Source organism: Macaca mulatta, chromosome 15 (genome assembly GCF_049350105.2).
Source record: "Macaca mulatta isolate MMU2019108-1 chromosome 15, T2T-MMU8v2.0, whole genome shotgun sequence".
Lineage (NCBI taxonomy): Eukaryota > Metazoa > Chordata > Mammalia > Primates > Cercopithecidae > Macaca > Macaca mulatta.
The window spans coordinates 16409765-16426565 of record NC_133420.1 but is presented as its reverse complement, the minus strand read 5'-3'; the positions used below and the strand labels follow the sequence as shown (position 1 = coordinate 16426565).

The window sequence follows — 16801 nt, the reverse complement described above, 5'->3', positions numbered from 1 at the left end:
CCCCGTTTTTCTGAACCTCCCTTCCTCCCCTTGCATAGCCCAAAGCCTCTCTCTAAAGTAGCCCACCGAAAACATCTGTCAAGTTCCTAACTTATCTGAATCGGAAGCTACTAATAGCCAACCTACATCTAAGAGGAACTGTAAGGTGTCAGAGGAACAAGGAGCATAGGTCGCTTAGACGTGGGCCACCCAAGAAGACAGATTGACACTAAGCGAACCCGCGCTGTCTGCGAAGGCGGGAGCGGCACCAGGACGATCCAGGGCGCAGGCGCCGGGGCCCCACGGCCACGCCCCTATTCAGCACGAGTTGGCCAATGGGGAGCGGCGGCCGGGAGAACGCGCGGCTTCTTTAGGTTCCGCTGCCTCCCCGGCCAAGCTTGACGTCACCAACGCGCGCCGGAAATGCGAGATCAACTGCGCGCCGCTGGCGCTGAGGGAAGGAAGTTTGCAGTCCAGCGGCCTAGGTTCTGTGGGCAAGGCCGTGGGAGGCAGCGTTGGCTGCTTCGACACACCGAGGGCGGCGCGATGGGAGACGAGATGGATGCCATGATTCCCGAGCGGGAGATGAAGGTCAGAGACTAACTGGGGCCTCCCTCCCTTCTTTAGTCCTGGCGTTGCCTTGGAGCCCAGCTGAAAGGCGAAGCGCGGTGCCGGCTGTCCCGTCTCCTGCTTGAACAGACTACCGCGTTCACCGCTCTCAGCTGCGCGTCTGCCGCGCCGCTGGCGTGATAGCCCCACCGAATGCAGTTTCCCAGTCCCATCCTGGTCTCGTGCACGTCTCTTGAGTTACCCTAGCTAGTTTCATGTGGCGGTCACAATAGTGGCAATAACTGCTGTGTATGGAGCGTTGACTGTGTGCCAGTCGCTGTGTAGTCATCGCAGCAGCCCTACGAAGTGGTTATTAACGTAGAGGAGTAAGTCGAGGCTCGGAAAGTGATTTCCCTAAAGTCACATTTGACAGCGGGGCTGAAAGCCAGCATCGTTTAAGACCTTCGCTCTGCCAGTATTTCTGTAAGGCGGTACGGGCTTGCCTAACGTAGGGTCAGGGGAGGTCATCCATCCTGCAGAACCTTTAGTTGACTGGACTAGGAAGACTGTTTTGATATCGGTGTATCAGCCTCAAACCAGGAACCTAAAGGGAGGGCTAAGTGTTTCCAGTGATGGCAACGTGGGAGTCCCCCAGGGATAACTTCAGGATGGTGTGTTTAATAGTTCTTATATGTGTTCTGACAGAATGAGGGTGCAGCAAACGGCCTACATCTGTTTTAAATAGTGAAAGGAAGTAAGATGCAGGAAGATTTTAGTCATCTGTGTGAACAGTAAATCACTAACATGCATGTAGGGCATAGTAATACATACCCTGTTTAGAATAGTGATTTTTTTTTTTTTTTTTTTTTTTGAGACAGAGTCTCGCTCTGTCTCCCGGGCTGGAGTGCAGTGGCCGGATCTCAGCTCACTGCAAGCTCCGCCTCCCGGGTTCACGCCATTCTCCTGCCTCAGCCTCCCGAGTAGCTGGGACTACAGGCGCCCACCACCGCGCCCGGCTAATTTTTTGTATTTTTTAGTAGAGACGGGGTTTCACCGTGTTAACCAGGATGGTCTCGATCTCCTGACCTCGTGATCCGCCCGTCTCGGCCTCCCAAAGTGCTGGGATTACAGGCTTGAGCCACCGCGCCCGGCCTTTTTTTTTTTTTTTTTTAAGACATAGTCTCGCTCTGTCACCCAGGCTGGAGTGCAGTGGCATGATCTCGGCTCGCTGCAACCTCCACCTCCCCAGCTCAAGCGATTCGCCTGCCTCAGCCTCCCGAGTAACTGGGATTACAGGCACCTGCCACCATGCCTGACTAATTTTTTATATTCTTTGGTAGAGATGGGGTTTCACCATGTTGGCCAGGCTGGTCACAAACTCCTGACCTCAAGTGATCTGCCCTCCTCTGGCTCCCAAAGTGCTGGGATTACAGGTGTGAGCCACCGTGTCGGCCTAGAATAGTGATTATTTTTTGAGAATCACCACCTGTGGTGAGCCACCTAATGGGATTGTGTCATATTCCTCAGATATACTGGGGTAGAAGAAAAAAAGGGTTTATTAATAGAATCACAGACTTAGAAGATGGTAATCTCAGACTCCCTTTGGCAGCACATATAAAATTGGGATCATGCAGAGAAGACTAGCATGGCCCCTTTACATGGATGACACACAAATTCGTGAAGTGTTCCATGTCAGAAAACACTGAAGGCCGAGCGGAGTGGCTCACGCCTGTGAGCCTGCACTTTGGGAGGCTGAGGCGGATGGATGACTTGAGGTCCGGAGTTCGAGACCAGCCTGGCCAACATAATGAAACCCTGTCTCTACTAAAAATACAAAAATTAGCCGGGCATGGTGGTGGGCGTCTGTAGTCCCAGCTACTTGGGAGGCTGAGGCAGGAGAATTGCTTGAACCTGGAAGGCAGAGGTTACAGTGAAGCAAGATCGCCCACTGCACTCCAGCCTGGGCGACAAAGCGAGACTCCGTCTCAAAAAAGAAAAAAAGACAACTGAGACAGACCGTGTTCTCAGTAATATATATTTTTGTTGTACTGAAATTGGGTCTACTGAATATAACTTGTTTTAATTTCTTTATTTATTGAATTGATCTTGTTTTGATTCTTCACAACAGGATTTTCAGTTTAGGGCGCTAAAGAAGGTGAGAATCTTTGACTCCCCTGAGGAATTGCCCAAGGAACGCTCGAGTCTGCTTGCTGTGTCCAACAAATATGGTCTGGTCTTTGCTGGTGGGGCCAGTGGCTTGCAGATTTTTCCTACTAAAAATCTTCTTATTCAAAATAAACCCGGAGATGATCCCAATAAAATAGGTAAGTTCCGTGGTTTATGTTGCAAAGTAGAGAGAGGAGTGTGGTGGCATGCTCTTGTGTTTCCTTCCCAAGAAGTCATTCTAATACTAAAATGAACACTGCTGTCAGTTTGAAGGTTGACTCCCAAGAAGATTAATGGAAGCCTTTCTAGGTTTTCTCCTTGGTCCTTTGTACTTTTCCTTACATGAGTTGTTCTTCTCAGCTCAAGAGGGAAGAACTTAACCATTATGCCATACTTTTATTCTTGCCCAGTTGAACTTGGGCTCTGGCTCTCTGGGTGAAGGGTTTTATTGGCATGGGTTTTCAGTTGGCACAACAGTACGATCCAAACTATTGGCAATGTGTACTATTTAGAGCATTGTTGCAAAAATATTTTCAACAAGGGCAACAGCCACAGTTAGTTTCCCCAGATAGTATGAGGAAGAATTCCTGGGATACTTAATGCATGATTATATCTCTTAAGAAAGTAAAGATTTATCTGTATAACTAGGTATTGGGGTGTATGTGTGTTTATGTAGATGCAAAAATTTTTTCACATTGAACTGGATAGAGGTTGTGGCTTTATGCTTAGAACATACTGTTTTCTGCTTTATATTTTTTTGTTTTTATAGTTGATAAAGTCCAAGGCTTACTAGTTCCTATGAAATTCCCAATCCATCACCTGGCCTTGAGCTGTGATAACCTCACACTCTCTGTGTGCATGATGTCCAGTGAATATGGTTCCATTATTGCTTTTTTTGATGTTCGCACATTCTCAAATGAGGTAAGCTACTGTTACACTGTGATGTCAACATGAGAACCCTAAGCAGATTTCCTTGTGTTGAACTATGACTCGGAAGCTTCATAGGTTAACCCTTGAAGTCTCTCTCTAGATTAAAATATAGGTTAAAAAAAATCCTTCATTATAGAATCATAGATCATTGAGACAGAAGGGACTTCAAGAAATTCTTTCATAACACCATCTGCCCTAAGTTGTTATCAGGAGGCTTAGGTGACTTGCCCAAAGTCATAGATTAATAGACAATGTCAAAAGTTCCTACATTTTGGGTCTTTCGCCTCATAATGCAATGTTCTTCCATTTCAAGCAGTTTAAGAATGATAATAGTAATAGCGAGTGTTTATACTGACTGTGTGTCAGACTCTGTGCTAAGTGCTTTATGTGCCTTGTCCCTCGTTCATGCCTACCACAGCCTTCTGTAGTAGGTACTGTCATTTTCATTTTATAGGTAGAGAAACAGGCTCAGAGTTTAACTGTCCAAGGTCCCAGCACTATTAAGAAGCAGAGCCAAGATTTTAATCTAGTGTCTGCTATTTATTGGTTATTTTGCAATTGTGCATTCCCCTGCTGAGAGTCCCCCTAAGCATGTTAGAATAATTGATTGCCATTTTCAAAGTTGTATTGAAATTGTCTATAGCAAATTGATGTATAAAGCTAAATCTTTTTTTATGGTTATGGAGAAAAATAAACTGATTTGAGATAACTTGTATATTCAGTAATTTCCATTGAATATTAAATGTTTGTGCATTTACTAATTTGTTAACTTATTTCACTTTTCCATATTTGTTTTAAAAGGCTAAACAGCAAAAACGTCCATTTGCCTATCATAAGCTTTTGAAAGACGCAGGAGGCATGGTGATTGATATGAAGTGGAACCCCACGGTCCCCTCCATGGTGGCAGTTTGTCTGGCTGATGGTAGTATTGCTGTCCTGCAAGTCACGGAAACAGTGAAAGTATGTGCAACTCTTCCTTCCACTGTAGCAGTAACCTCTGGTGAGTAATAAAGGCTTTCACACTGTAACATACAATCGTGGTCATCTACTTAAGAATTGGTTTCTAGAAGTAAAAGTGGTTAGCTGGTTTTGATTTGTTTTGTTTTTTAACGTGGTGAGGGAGGTTAAGATGGATAAGTTCTTTTTTTTTTTTTTTTTTTTTTTTTGAGACAGTCTCACTCTGTCACCCAGGCTGGAGTACAGTGGCATCATCTCAGCTCACTACAACCTCTACCTCCTGGGTTCAAGCAATTCTCGTGCCTCGGCCATCCAAATAGCTGGGATTGTAGGCATGCACACCTTGTCCAGCTAATTTTTGTATTTTTTGTAGAGACAAGGTTTCTACATGTTGACCAGGCTGGTCTTGAACTCCTGACCTCAAGTGATCTGCCCTCCTCCACCCACATATACTAGGATTACAGGTGTGGGTCACTGTGCCCGGCTGAGAGTATTCTTTATACCCATAGTTAATGTCCTTGAAGCTAAGCAGCATACATAATTTAACCTGAATGTACTTGGGTTTTCAGGAGAAATATTTTGGTACAGCTGATTTAGAAGTGTTTTTTGAGAATAATTGTTTCTGGATCTGTAATGGTGGTACTCTGAAAGTCACTTGTTCCTTCATGGGGAAAAGCATTTGAAATATTAAATGGGAGCAGGAGAATGATTTGTTTTTTTTTTTTTTTGAGACGGAGTCGTGCTCTGTCACTCAGGCTGGAGTGCAGTGGCACGATCTCAGCTCACTGCAACCTCCACCTGCTGGGTTCAAGCAATTCTCTTGCCTCAGACTCCAGAGTAGCTAGGACTACAGGCGCGTGCCACTGTGCCCAGCTACTTTTTGTATGTTTTAGTAGAGACGGGGTTTCACCGTGTTGGCCAGGCTGGTCTCAAACTTCTGACCTCAAGTGATCTGTCTACCTTAAGCTCCCAAAGTGTTGGGATTACAGGCGTGAGCCACCCCGGCCAGTGATTTCCTGGTATTTGGAAACCTTCTCTATTCTGCTTGTCTTATCTAAAGACTACAGAGTTTTCTGTATTTTGCAGCTTTTTTAGCTTTCAATTCAGTAAGCCCAGTGATAAATCAATTGGCTTATGTCGTTAAAATGATTTTACTTTTTTCCACTTTGCTGGAAAGGGATGATCCTACAGTCTTCCATGGACTGACAGAGGAATGAGAATTGATAATTAGCTGTGTGTGATAGATCTCATTGGTTTGCTCCATTTTCTTGTTTTTATTTGGTAATATTGTCTTTGCTCAGTGTGCTGGAGCCCCAAAGGAAAGCAGCTGGCAGTGGGAAAACAGAATGGAACTGTGGTCCAGTATCTTCCTGTAAGTTCTTATCTTGAACTTCAGAATTTTTCTTAAGTTGCTCGCTTTTTGAGGGAGTGGTTTGGGAGTATCTTTCTTGTTTTTCCTATTAAAAAGTAATTTATACTCATTGTAACAAATCCATCAGTGAGTGAAGAGTGGAGCTCTTCCCTTCCTTCCCATAGTCCTCCTTCCAGAGGCACCCACTGTGTTGTGTTGAGTAGGTAGCCTTCCAGACTTTTCTGGATGTTATACAAACAGTCTATGTGTAGCTGCGTTTTTGTTTTGTTTTGTTTTTTATGTAAAATGCGATAATACACTATGCACTGTTCCCCAACTCTTTCAGTCCATTCCATAAAAACAGAGCTGAAGGGAAAAGAGTGAAAAAGCTATGTTGATAATGCAGAATCACTCTGGGTTAAAGCACAGTATTTGTCTTTTCACTGAGTCCGTCTTTAAGGGTCTGTTTCTCTAACTATGGGCACTAAAGAAAATGGGTACTCTTGTTGTTGCATGTGCACTCTGTCATCCTCCCTGTGAATTTCTTGAGATAATGTTCACAAATATCCTTCAATATCAATTGAGTTGCAAGGAACCCACATGTATCTATTGAGCCTGGGTACGAAGGAGGGATTCACAGGTGGTGCTAAGGCCTTTGTTGTGCCTTCTTCCTCGAGACTGTTCTCTGGCGAGGAGGGGAGCAGAGTGCTGAATGTAGGTGGTGTGGGTTTAAGGTTATGTTTCTTATTTGTTATTATCGAAAGTTACATGAAATTTGGTACATAATCTTTTAGGGCACTAACCTGTAAAAAGATAATGCAATTTATTTAATTTTCTTGCTTTGCTGTTTGCCTTTTTTTTTTTTTTTTTTTGGAGAGATGGTCTTGCTCTGTTGCCCAGGCTGGGGTGCAATGCTGTGATAACGTAATGGCTCACTGCAGCCTCAGCCTCGTGGACTCAGGTGATCCGTCCGCCTCAGCCTCCTAGGTAGCTGGGACTACAGGCGCTTGCCACCATGCACAGCTAATTTTTGTATTTTTTGTAGAGACAGGGTTTTGCCATGTTGCCCAGGTTAGTCTCAAACTCCTGGGCTCAAGCAGTGTGCCCACCTTGGCCTTCCAAAGTGCCGAGATTACAGACATGAACCACCTCGCCCAGCCTTATTCCACTATTGATGATTATCTGCATCAGTGCTAGTGGTGTTGCTGCTGTGAATGGTGTTGCATTGACTACTCTCATTACCTATAGCTGAACATGTTCATGCGTTTTTTTTTTTTTTTTTTGACACTGAGTTTTGCTCTTGTCGCCCAGGCTGGAGTGCAGTGGCGTGATCTCAGCTCACTGCAACCTACGCCTCCTGGGTTCAAGCAGTTCTCCTGCCTCAGCCTCCCAAGTAGCTGGGATTGCAGGTGCCCGCCACAATGCCTGGCTATGTATTTTTAGTAGAGACAAGGTTTCGCCATGTTGGCCAGGCTATTCTCGAACTTCTGACCTCAGGTGATCCACCTGCCTCAGCCTCCCAAAGTGTTGGGATTACAGGCGTGAGTCACCACACCCGGCCACGTTCATACATTTCTGTAGGACAAAGTCCTGGAAGTAGATAGCACTGTTCTGTGTCTTCAGTCTCGCCTGGCCAAGGAGATGGAATAGGTGGCATCTAAGGAATAGATTAGATTTGATAGTTTGATTGGTTTAGGGATTGTTTCATTTGATACTTTATTTTGCCCTCCAAATCTCTTTCAGACTTTGCAGGAAAAAAAAGTCATTCCTTGTCCTCCGTTTTATGAGTCAGATCATCCTGTCAGAGGTAATAACTGCTTTTCTTATTGGGCTGACCTCTAATGACATGTTATGTATATTACGGAAATTCAAAATCATGTAATGTACCTGCTCAGTGAGGTGTTGGTGTTTGCTTTATGAATAATGTCACTATTTCAAAGAGCTAGTTAAGTCAGTGTAAATTATGGCCCTCTGGGTGACATCTGTGTTTCATGGTAAATGACATGAAATGGATCCCAACTTTTTATTACAATTCTTCATAATTTGCCCTGATTATAATCCAGCAGAAAAATTACCATTTGGGGATGAGTTTGGGCTTCTTGGATCTTTGTACCTGTGAGTTATTTTTAGTCAATGAAATTTGGGCCTTTGATTTTTTTTTTATCCATGGTGTGTATTATAGCATGCAGTGGCTATTCCAAACATAAGTTGCTTTTGGTTGCATCTGGTTGCTGTCATTTTTATGACCTACTGATTAAGATGTGTCTTTCAGTTCTGGATGTGCTGTGGATCGGTACATACGTCTTCACAATAGTGTATGCTGCTGCAGATGGGACCCTGGAAACGTCTCCGGATGTGGTGATGGCTCTCCTGCCGGTATGCATGTGAAAGAAATTTCATTGTTTGAGAATTAGAGAAGTCTTTTTTTTTTTTTTTTTGAGACAGAGTCTCGCTTAGTCGCCCAGGCTGGAGTGCAATGGCGCAATCTCGGCTCACTGCAAGCTCCGCCTCCCGGGTTCACGCCATTCTCCTGCCTCAGCCTCCCGAGTAGCTGGGACTACAGGCGCCCGCCGCCTCGCCCGGCTAATTTTTTGCATTTTTAGTAGAGACGGGGTTTCACCGTGTTAGCCAGGATGGTCTCGATCTCCTGACCTCGTGATCCGCCCGCCTCGGCCTCCCAAAGTGCTGGGATTACAGGCGTGAGCCACCGCGCCCGGCAGAGAATTAGAGAAGTCTTCTAATAAAGCTGGAGGCTTTGATTTCAAGGTTTTTTTTGTGTTTGTGGGGTGTTTTTTTTTTTTTTTTGTAAGTTGAAAATGTAATTTTAATAGTTAATTCTTCATCTTACATAGGAGCACAATAAAATACACCACAATCTGAAGAAACTCTTTTTTTTTTTTTTTTTTTTTTTTGAGATGAGATCTCACTCTGTCACCCAGACTGGAGTGCAGTGATGCGATCTCACCGCACTGAAGCCTGGACCTCCTGGACTCAAGTGATCCTCCCACCTTAGCCTTCTGAGTAGCTGGTACTACAGGTGCACACCACTATGCCTGGCTAATTTTTGTTTTTTTTGTTTTTTTTGTTTTTTTGGTGGAGATGGGGTTTCGCCATGTTGCCCAGACTGGTCTTGAACTCCTGAGCTCAAGTGATCTGCCCACCTAGGCCTCCCAAAGTGCTGGGATTACAGGTGTGCATCACCGCACCTGGCCTGATTTCAGGTTCTTTTACTTACTGGCAGTGATTATGCAACTTCAGGTATAAGGTTTCCATGCTGTACCATGGGCCTGGGGTCCAAAGTTAGAGTGTCCACAGCCGTGTTCTATTGTTTTGGTATGAAGTTAAAAAAAAAATGATTTTGCTTAAGTTATAAACTATGGGTCTTGGTTAACTCGATAAATTTTAGAAGAGCAAGACAGTATCTTGATTTTTAAAATTACTTTGTTTGCTCTCAAATTTTTAATGCCAACAATGTGCTAGGCACTGCTTTAAAGCTGAGTATATAGCAGTGATCAAGGTGATGGCCTTGCTTTTATGGTTTTAAATTTGTTGTTGTTGATAATTTTTACTTATTTTTTAGAGACAGAGTCTCAGTCTCTTGCCCAGGCTGGAGTGTAGTGGTGTGATCACAGCTCACTACAGCCTCAAATTCTTGGGCTTAAGCCATCCTCCTGCCTCAGCCTCCCAAGTAGCTGGGACCACAGGCATGCACCAACACACCCAGCTGTTTTTAAATTTTTCGTAGAGGTGGGGTCTTGCTTTGTTGCCCACACTGGTCTCAAACTCCTGGCTTTAAGCAGTTCTCCCACCTCGATCTCTCAAAGCACTAGGATTATAGGTCTGAGCCACTACACCTGGCTGGGCTTACATTCTAATGGGATAGTCAATACTAAGTGTGAGATCAAGGACTGGTAAGAGTGATGGAGAAAATAAAGCTGTGTTAGGGATAGATGATGACTGGTACGTATTTGAGATTGGGTGTCAATGGAGGCCAATTTGATATTTGAAAAAGATGCCTTGTTTTTAACTCTTGGGTTTCTAATAAGGTTGAATTTTTAAAATGTTTATCTAGATGCCTTCTTTTAAGATTAGTTAGAGGTTTTTTCTATTCTAGGGGATAATATTAACACTAGTATTTATTAACTGCTAGTTATGTTTCACGTACTGGGCTGGAAGTTTTATATGTATCATTTCATTTTACACTTACAGTAGCCTCTGAAGTAGGCTTAGGAGATCTAGCATACACATGAAAACACTAAGTATCAGGAAGGTTGAAAAATCTGCCTCTCTCATGGACAGAAAGTGGCAGAACAGAGTTTAAATGCGGTTCGCTTGATGGCCAATGTTTGTACTCCTTGTACTAAGTGCTGCCTTTATACCATGTCCCTATATCTGGACTTAGACTTTGAGTGAATATTCTCATACAACTTTAAATGATTTATCATTTGAGATTCTTTTACTGTAGGATCCGAGAAAAACCTAATTTTTTTCTTGCTTTGTTCATTGTAGAAAAAAGAAGAAAAGCACCCAGAGATATTTGTGAACTTTATGGAGCCCTGTTACGGCAGCTGCGCGGAGAGGCAGCACCATTACTACCTCAGTTACATTGAGGAGTGGTGAGCAGAGAGTCTGGACAGGGCATTCCTGCTCTCACTGGAAGATCACGCCTGAGTCATCTTGTCCCATGTTGAAATGTTTTCTGATTGATTGATTGATGGATGGATTGGCAGGGTCTCACTCCATTACCCAGGCTGGAGTACAGTGGCACGATTGTAGCTCACAGAAGCCTGGAACTCCCAGGCTTACGTGATCCTTCCACCTCAGCCTCCTAGATGGGACTACAGGCACATGCCACCACACCTGGCTTAGTTTTAAAGTTTTTGTTTGTTTGTTTGTGTTTTGGTAGAGATGGGATCTTGTTACGTTGCTCAGGCTGGCTTCCTAAAGTACTGAGATTATAGGTGTGAACTGTAGCACCCAGCCTGAAATCTTTTCTATTATAGAGGAAAATGGAGGCTGAGATACCTTGAACGTATTTTCAGCTTATTCTTGATAATGTCTATTATTTCTTTTTCCCCAATCTTGAGTTATTTATATTAAATACGTACTAATTTCGAAAATCTAATTTTCTCAATAACCCCTAGTGATGACTTATGAAAATACTGATACTCAAGGAATATATTAAAAGTTTCCTTCTGAGAGCAGAGTTGCCCACTGGAATGGAGATTACTCAAAGCAAAGCTTCCATCCCTCTAGCTACATTATTCTGCCTTTGGGTGGCATATTGATTGTGAACTCTGACTTGATTCTGTTGTGTCTTTCCTTTGTCTTCGTGTAGGTAGGCAGTGAGCTGATTCTACAGGGCTTTCTCACAGAAACTAAAAAGTTCAGCTTTATATCTAGAATCTTCCCACCTTTGTTAAACCAGATAGAAAACCTTACTCTCTCCTCGATATGTGGAGGCAGCCCTCACAGATGTTACCTGCAGACCCAAGTTAGAGAACTATTGCTGTATTTGAATGTAATGGTCTCTGGTTTTGTTCTTTAAGGGATTTAGTGCTGGCAGCATCTGCGGCTTCAACAGAAGTTAGTATCCTTGCTCGACAAAGTGATCAGGTAAATCTTTTTTGTCACTTTTGTGGTACTTTCTTTTTTGCGTGTGGTTAGGATGTACATTGTCTCACATCTGTTTTATCAAGTTTCTGCATGACAGCAAAGCTTCAGTGACAGAGTGCCTTGGCCAAATGGCTTGGCTATTGCATGGAGAAACACGGGTGTCAGACTTAGTACTTCCTTCACTTCTGTTCTTTTAGGATCCATCCCTGGTCTGTGGAAACATGCTATGCAGTTAACCTCCAACTGGAGTATGCCCGATGCATAGGAGGCTTTTTCTGCCTTGTCCTGTTTTGTCATCTTTGTTTTCTTCCTGTTACTTGAACCTACTCCTTCTATACAATTTAACAATAATCCATCCTCAATTACGAAAGAAAAACATGCAGATGACACTAAATTGTGATTCACCAGAAATACTTTCTGTTTGACTTTGAAAAACTGTCAGAAAGAGCAAAGCACCTTTGCATATAAGAACCTTCTTTCACGTTGTCTTTCTTGCAGGGACACGGTGGGCCCAGGTAGTGGTGGTGCGCTATCCACTTGTAGATTATGCAGAATGACTGACTACAGAGAGGGCACAACAAAAGAAGGGGAATCTTCTTTTTAAAACTGCCTTGAGCTTAAAAATCTTTAGTGCACCCTTGTAAATAAGAAACAAGTGCTTCTCCTCCCCATGTGACTTTGTGTTCCACCCATGCATAGGTACTTTGTGCCTCTTCAACCATTGGCATTTATCTGTCACTTTCTGGGTGGCCGGGTGGCCCATTAGGAGGGGCATGGTTCTCATTGTCTAGGGGTGGCTGCCTTTGGATGAGGCCGGAGTTCAGCCATCTGATTTGCTGCTCTAGAACTATCTTAGATTGACTTCAGTAATAATTTCCTGTTAGCAGAAGTATTTCATGTGTTCACACATTAAAAATACAGTTTTATTTTTACTTTCTATCAAAATAATTTATGTTCATGTTTTTTAAAAGTAAATAGTAGAGAAGGGCTTATAAAAAAAGAATCACCCCTGCCCTACCTGTTTGCTTTCTAGAGGGGGCCGTTTTTAATTTGTAAACATTTTCTTATAATGCTGCCACCTTATCCCTAAAGAAAAATCTGCTTTATGACTAGTAATTGGTTATTAGTTTTAGACCTTACTGACTGTATGGCAATTGATGATCTAGCTCACATATGGCCCCCAGTCCCCTCCTTCCTCTCAAGAGTTACAGCATTGTTTTAATTTCTTATCTTGGTGAACCTTTGTAACTTTAATTGGTGTTTTTTACCTTCCTTTCTGGTGGTATCTTTATTTATTTATTTATTTATTTATTTATTTTTATTTTTTGAGGCCAAGTCTCACTTTGTCACCCAGTGCAGTGGTGCCACTGCAACCTCCGCCTCCCTGGTTCAAGTGATTCTCATGCCTCAGCCTCCTAAGTTGCTGGGACTGCAGGCCTGCGTCAACATGCCTGGCTAATTTTTGTATTTTTTAGTAGAGATGGAGTTTTGCTTTTTTGGCCAGGCTGGTCTCAAGCTCCTGACCTCAAGTGATCCGCCCGTCTTGGCCTCCCAAAGTGCTGGGATTATAGGCGTGAGCCACGGCACCCGGCCTGGTGGTAACTCTTGATCTTCCACTTCGTGAGAGGAATGTCTTAGCACTCCCACCCTTTCCCTTAGTATCCTTCCAGTTGTTACCTGTGTCTTCTCTTTTGTAAAACTGCATTCTGCCCTACAATGATTAAGTCGTCTTTATCTTAACTGTAGATTGTTTTTAAAAGTTGAGATTGTTTTGTTTAATATGAATGTGTCTGTTACCTGTTCCATAGCTAAGTCACATAGTGTGATTTCATTCTCTTTCCTGAACTGCTTGCTTGCTTTCCCTTTCTTTCTTTCTTGCTTTCACTCTCTCTCTCTCTTCTTTCTCCTTCCTTCCTTCCTTTTCCTTTCTCTCTTTCTCTCCTCCCCTCTCCTCTCCTCTCTTTTCCTTTTTTTTGCTTCTCTTCTCTTCTCTTCCCTTCTCTTCTCTTCTCTTCTCTCTCCTCTCTCCTCTCCTCTCTTCTCTTCTCTTCTCTTTTCTTCTCTTTTCTCACTCTGTAACCCAGGCTGGAGTGCAGTGGTGTGATCTCGGCCCACCGCAACCTCTGCTTCCCGGGTTCAAGTGATTCTGCTGCCTCAGCCTCCCAAGTAGCTAGGACCACAGTTGCACACCACCACGCCCAGCTAATTTTGTATTTTTACTAGGGACGGGGTTTCACCATGTTGGCCAGGCTGGTTTCAAACTCCTGACCCCAGATGATCCACCTGCCTCAGCCTCCCAAAGTGCTGGGATTACAGGCGTGAGCCACTGCATCCAGCCTGTTTTTCTTTGTTAGTCATTAAGCACTCTTCCCCTGTGATTCATGCTTCCCAGTCTGGTCAACACTGAAAGTTAGGCAAACTGTTAGTGATTTTAAAAACCAAGAGTCATTTGTTGGAAGGGACAGAGCCTATCCAAGCAAACTTAAGCAAAAAGGGAGTTTACTAGAAAGTCTTTTCTCAAGGACTGTAGGGACAGGAAAGCTGACCATTCTGAGGAGCTGGTACCAAGAACTGGGAAGAGAAGAACTTATGGTTATCTCTGTCTCTATAGACGATTGGGCACAGGGCATCTGAGCACAGGCCAGCCTTACATGCGTCTCTGTGAAAGACTCCAGTAGAGATGAGCTGGAGTTCCTGGTCCCAGTCCAAAATGTCTAGGAGCAGGTATTGACTGGCTGACTGCAGCTGTTGGATTTGTCCCTCATGGTCAGCAGTCTACCTAGTTGTCATGGAACGCACCTCAGAAAGTGTTCATGATAGTGGTTATTCACAAGGCAGGGGCTTGGTACACCAGGAACAGATAGAGAGGGGGTCGATTTGGAAAATTAACTTCCCGTTTGCTGGGGGTACTTCTGGCTTTTAGACCATCTTCCCAGATTTCAGAGCCTCCTAGTCAACACATACATCTAAACCAAGTGAGGCATCTCTGTTCTCTCCTATTTGAACAGTGCTAGAAGGACCCAATGCAAAGCTCTAACCACCGTGGCATTTTCTTCTTTTTTTTTTTTTTAGATTAATTGGGAATCTTGGCTACTGGAGGATTCTAGTCGAGCCGAGTTGCCCGTGACAGACAAGAGTGATGACTCCTTGCCCATGGGAGTTGCTGTAGACTATACGAACCAAGTGGAAATCACCATCAGTAAGTGTAGCCTGGTAATTAGTGCAGAAATAGTCTTCTTTCTAGTTAGGGTTAATATTGAAACACCAGTTACATGTTACTGACAGTCTGCTCTGCTGGGTACTTGTAGCTTCTGGCAGCACATTTCTACCTGAAGAGTGATATAGGCTGTATTGTGACAACATTGAACTGATTTGAATGGATATTCATTGATGAGACCAAGGCCAGACACTGTGTATATGTGTGGGTATATGTTTGCACACTTGCACATGTCTGGGTGTACTTAGAATCTGGTTGAAATATAGAACAAGCCAGGATTTTATGGCTTGGTTTCTTTGTCCAGTCCAACTCCGTGGTGACCTCCCACAGAAGCAATACCCGAATCTGGTACTGCACACCAGTACTTGGTTTGAAGGCAAGGATTAGAAAATAGAGATCTCAGGCCCATTATTTCCAAATAGGGCCTGGATATGTGTTTTGAATAGATCTTCCCTGCAGTAGCTTGGCTATGCTGTAGTCATTGAAATGTAAAAGTGCCACAAAAGAAGCAGTCTTTGCCATCTGGTACTTAAGTTTAGAGAGATGTCCCCATCAGGCACCATTAAGTTGCTTGTTCTTTCCCTGATTAGGCAGGAGTATTTGTTCTGATTAGCTCATTTGCTCTGATTCTCTTGAAACCTTAATTGATAAAATACATACTTGTCATTCAACTGTGAATGAGGAATAAGTAGTTTGACTCATCTTTCTGTGTCCTGTCCATTCCAAAGAGTCTAGTCTCATTTTCCTAATGACCCAAGTACTTCCTAGATACTCTTGTCTTGGTCAGGGGAATGCCAAGCCTACCTCCTGAACACTGAGACACTCGTAAAAACTGAGGGACCTTTGGGAGAGTCAGAGCTACTGGGGGACTGATGGAGCTTCTAGGCAGGGCCCAGCAGGATGGTGGCGATCTGATAGCGGCAGGAGCTCTCTTTAGCTGGTGCATGGAAGGCTGTTCAGGTCTAAAATCAGAACAAACTAACTTGAGCTGCTATTCAGATGAGTCCCTTAAACCCTCTTCATGTTGAGGGCAGTCTTTGCCTTCCAGCCTCAGGCCCTTAAATGACTTGGTTCTTTTATTGCTTTTGTTTTCTTTTTTAACAGATGATGAAAAGACTCTTCCTCCTACTCCAGTTCTCATGTTACTTTCAACAGATGGTGTGCTTTGTCCATTTTATATGATTAATCAAAATCCTGGGGTTAAGTCTCTCATCAAAACACCGGAGCGACTTTCATTAGAAGGAGAGCGACAGCCCAAGTCACCAGGTATGTGGCTCTGCCTGCTTTATCAGTAAGGGAATACCATGAGACTTGCACAAGAGTATTTCCAAGAACCAACATGGTGTGAAGACACATAGTGATTTTCTTTACCAGGCTCGTCTGTCTTAGGAAGGCACACGCTAATCTTTTTTTTGAACATGCATGCACATATTTGCCTTTCCCTACCCTCAAGCTTTATTCTGCAGCCATTACTTTACTTCAGAGATGAAGGAAGGTCAACCAGATGGTTTGCATCCGGTCGTTTACCAACAGTATTCTAAGACTCTATGTTATGTGATGTGCATCCAGAAGACATTGTGCTTAATCATGGGGGTTGGTTAAAGAAATGATTGTGGCTGGGCACGGTGGCTCAAGCCTGTAATCCCAGCACTTTGGGAGGCCGAGGCGGGCGGATCACGAGGTCAGGAGATCGAGACCATCCTGGCTAACACAGTGAAACCCCGTCTCTACTAAAAAATAGAAAAAAACTAGCTGGGCGAGGTGGCGGGCACCTGTAGTCCCAGCTACTCGGGAGGCTGAGGCAGGAGAATGACGTGAACCCGGGAGGCAGAGCTTGCAGTGAGCCGAGATCCGGCCACCGCACTCCAGCCTGGGCGACAGAGCGAGACTCCGTCTCAAAAAAAAAAAAAAGAAATGATTGTATAGTCTTACAGTGAAATGCCATGTAACAATTATAAATGTTACATTTATTGACTGGGAAGGAGTGAGTGGAATACATCACAAAAAAAAAAACAAACAAAACCCTATATTCTGTG

General features: G+C 43.7%; 1 protein-coding gene, 1 long non-coding RNA gene and 1 other non-coding gene across 15 annotated transcripts in view; 2 read left to right on the top strand and 1 right to left on the bottom strand.

The window, feature by feature from the left end:
- Nucleotides 1-406: 406 nt before the first annotated feature.
- The window catches only part of NUP214 (nucleoporin 214), a 112740-nt gene continuing 96345 nt past the window's right edge, over nucleotides 407-16801 (top strand). For all 13 annotated transcript variants that reach the window (XM_077967434.1, XM_077967432.1, XM_077967433.1 and 10 more), the window contains exons 1-11: nucleotides 407-570; nucleotides 2657-2852; nucleotides 3464-3615; nucleotides 4426-4624; nucleotides 5883-5953; nucleotides 7676-7739; nucleotides 8205-8308; nucleotides 10442-10548; nucleotides 11482-11548; nucleotides 14621-14747; nucleotides 15870-16031. In XM_077967434.1, the coding sequence (XP_077823560.1) occupies nucleotides 526-570; nucleotides 2657-2852; nucleotides 3464-3615; nucleotides 4426-4624; nucleotides 5883-5953; nucleotides 7676-7739; nucleotides 8205-8308; nucleotides 10442-10548; nucleotides 11482-11548; nucleotides 14621-14747; nucleotides 15870-16031 (1294 nt within the window). In that variant the 5' untranslated portion in view covers nucleotides 407-525. The remainder of the gene's footprint in view (nucleotides 571-2656; nucleotides 2853-3463; nucleotides 3616-4425; nucleotides 4625-5882; nucleotides 5954-7675; nucleotides 7740-8204; nucleotides 8309-10441; nucleotides 10549-11481; nucleotides 11549-14620; nucleotides 14748-15869; nucleotides 16032-16801) is intronic.
- On the top strand, nucleotides 2124-2225 carry LOC114672881 (U6 spliceosomal RNA). The gene has a single exon (XR_003723416.1). It is a non-coding gene; the product is annotated as a U6 spliceosomal RNA (small nuclear RNA).
- On the bottom strand, nucleotides 9408-16681 carry LOC144335029 (uncharacterized). Its single transcript, XR_013405409.1, has 2 exons — nucleotides 13832-16681; nucleotides 9408-9603 (listed from the first exon to the last, which is right to left on the bottom strand). It is a non-coding gene; the product is annotated as an uncharacterized LOC144335029 (long non-coding RNA).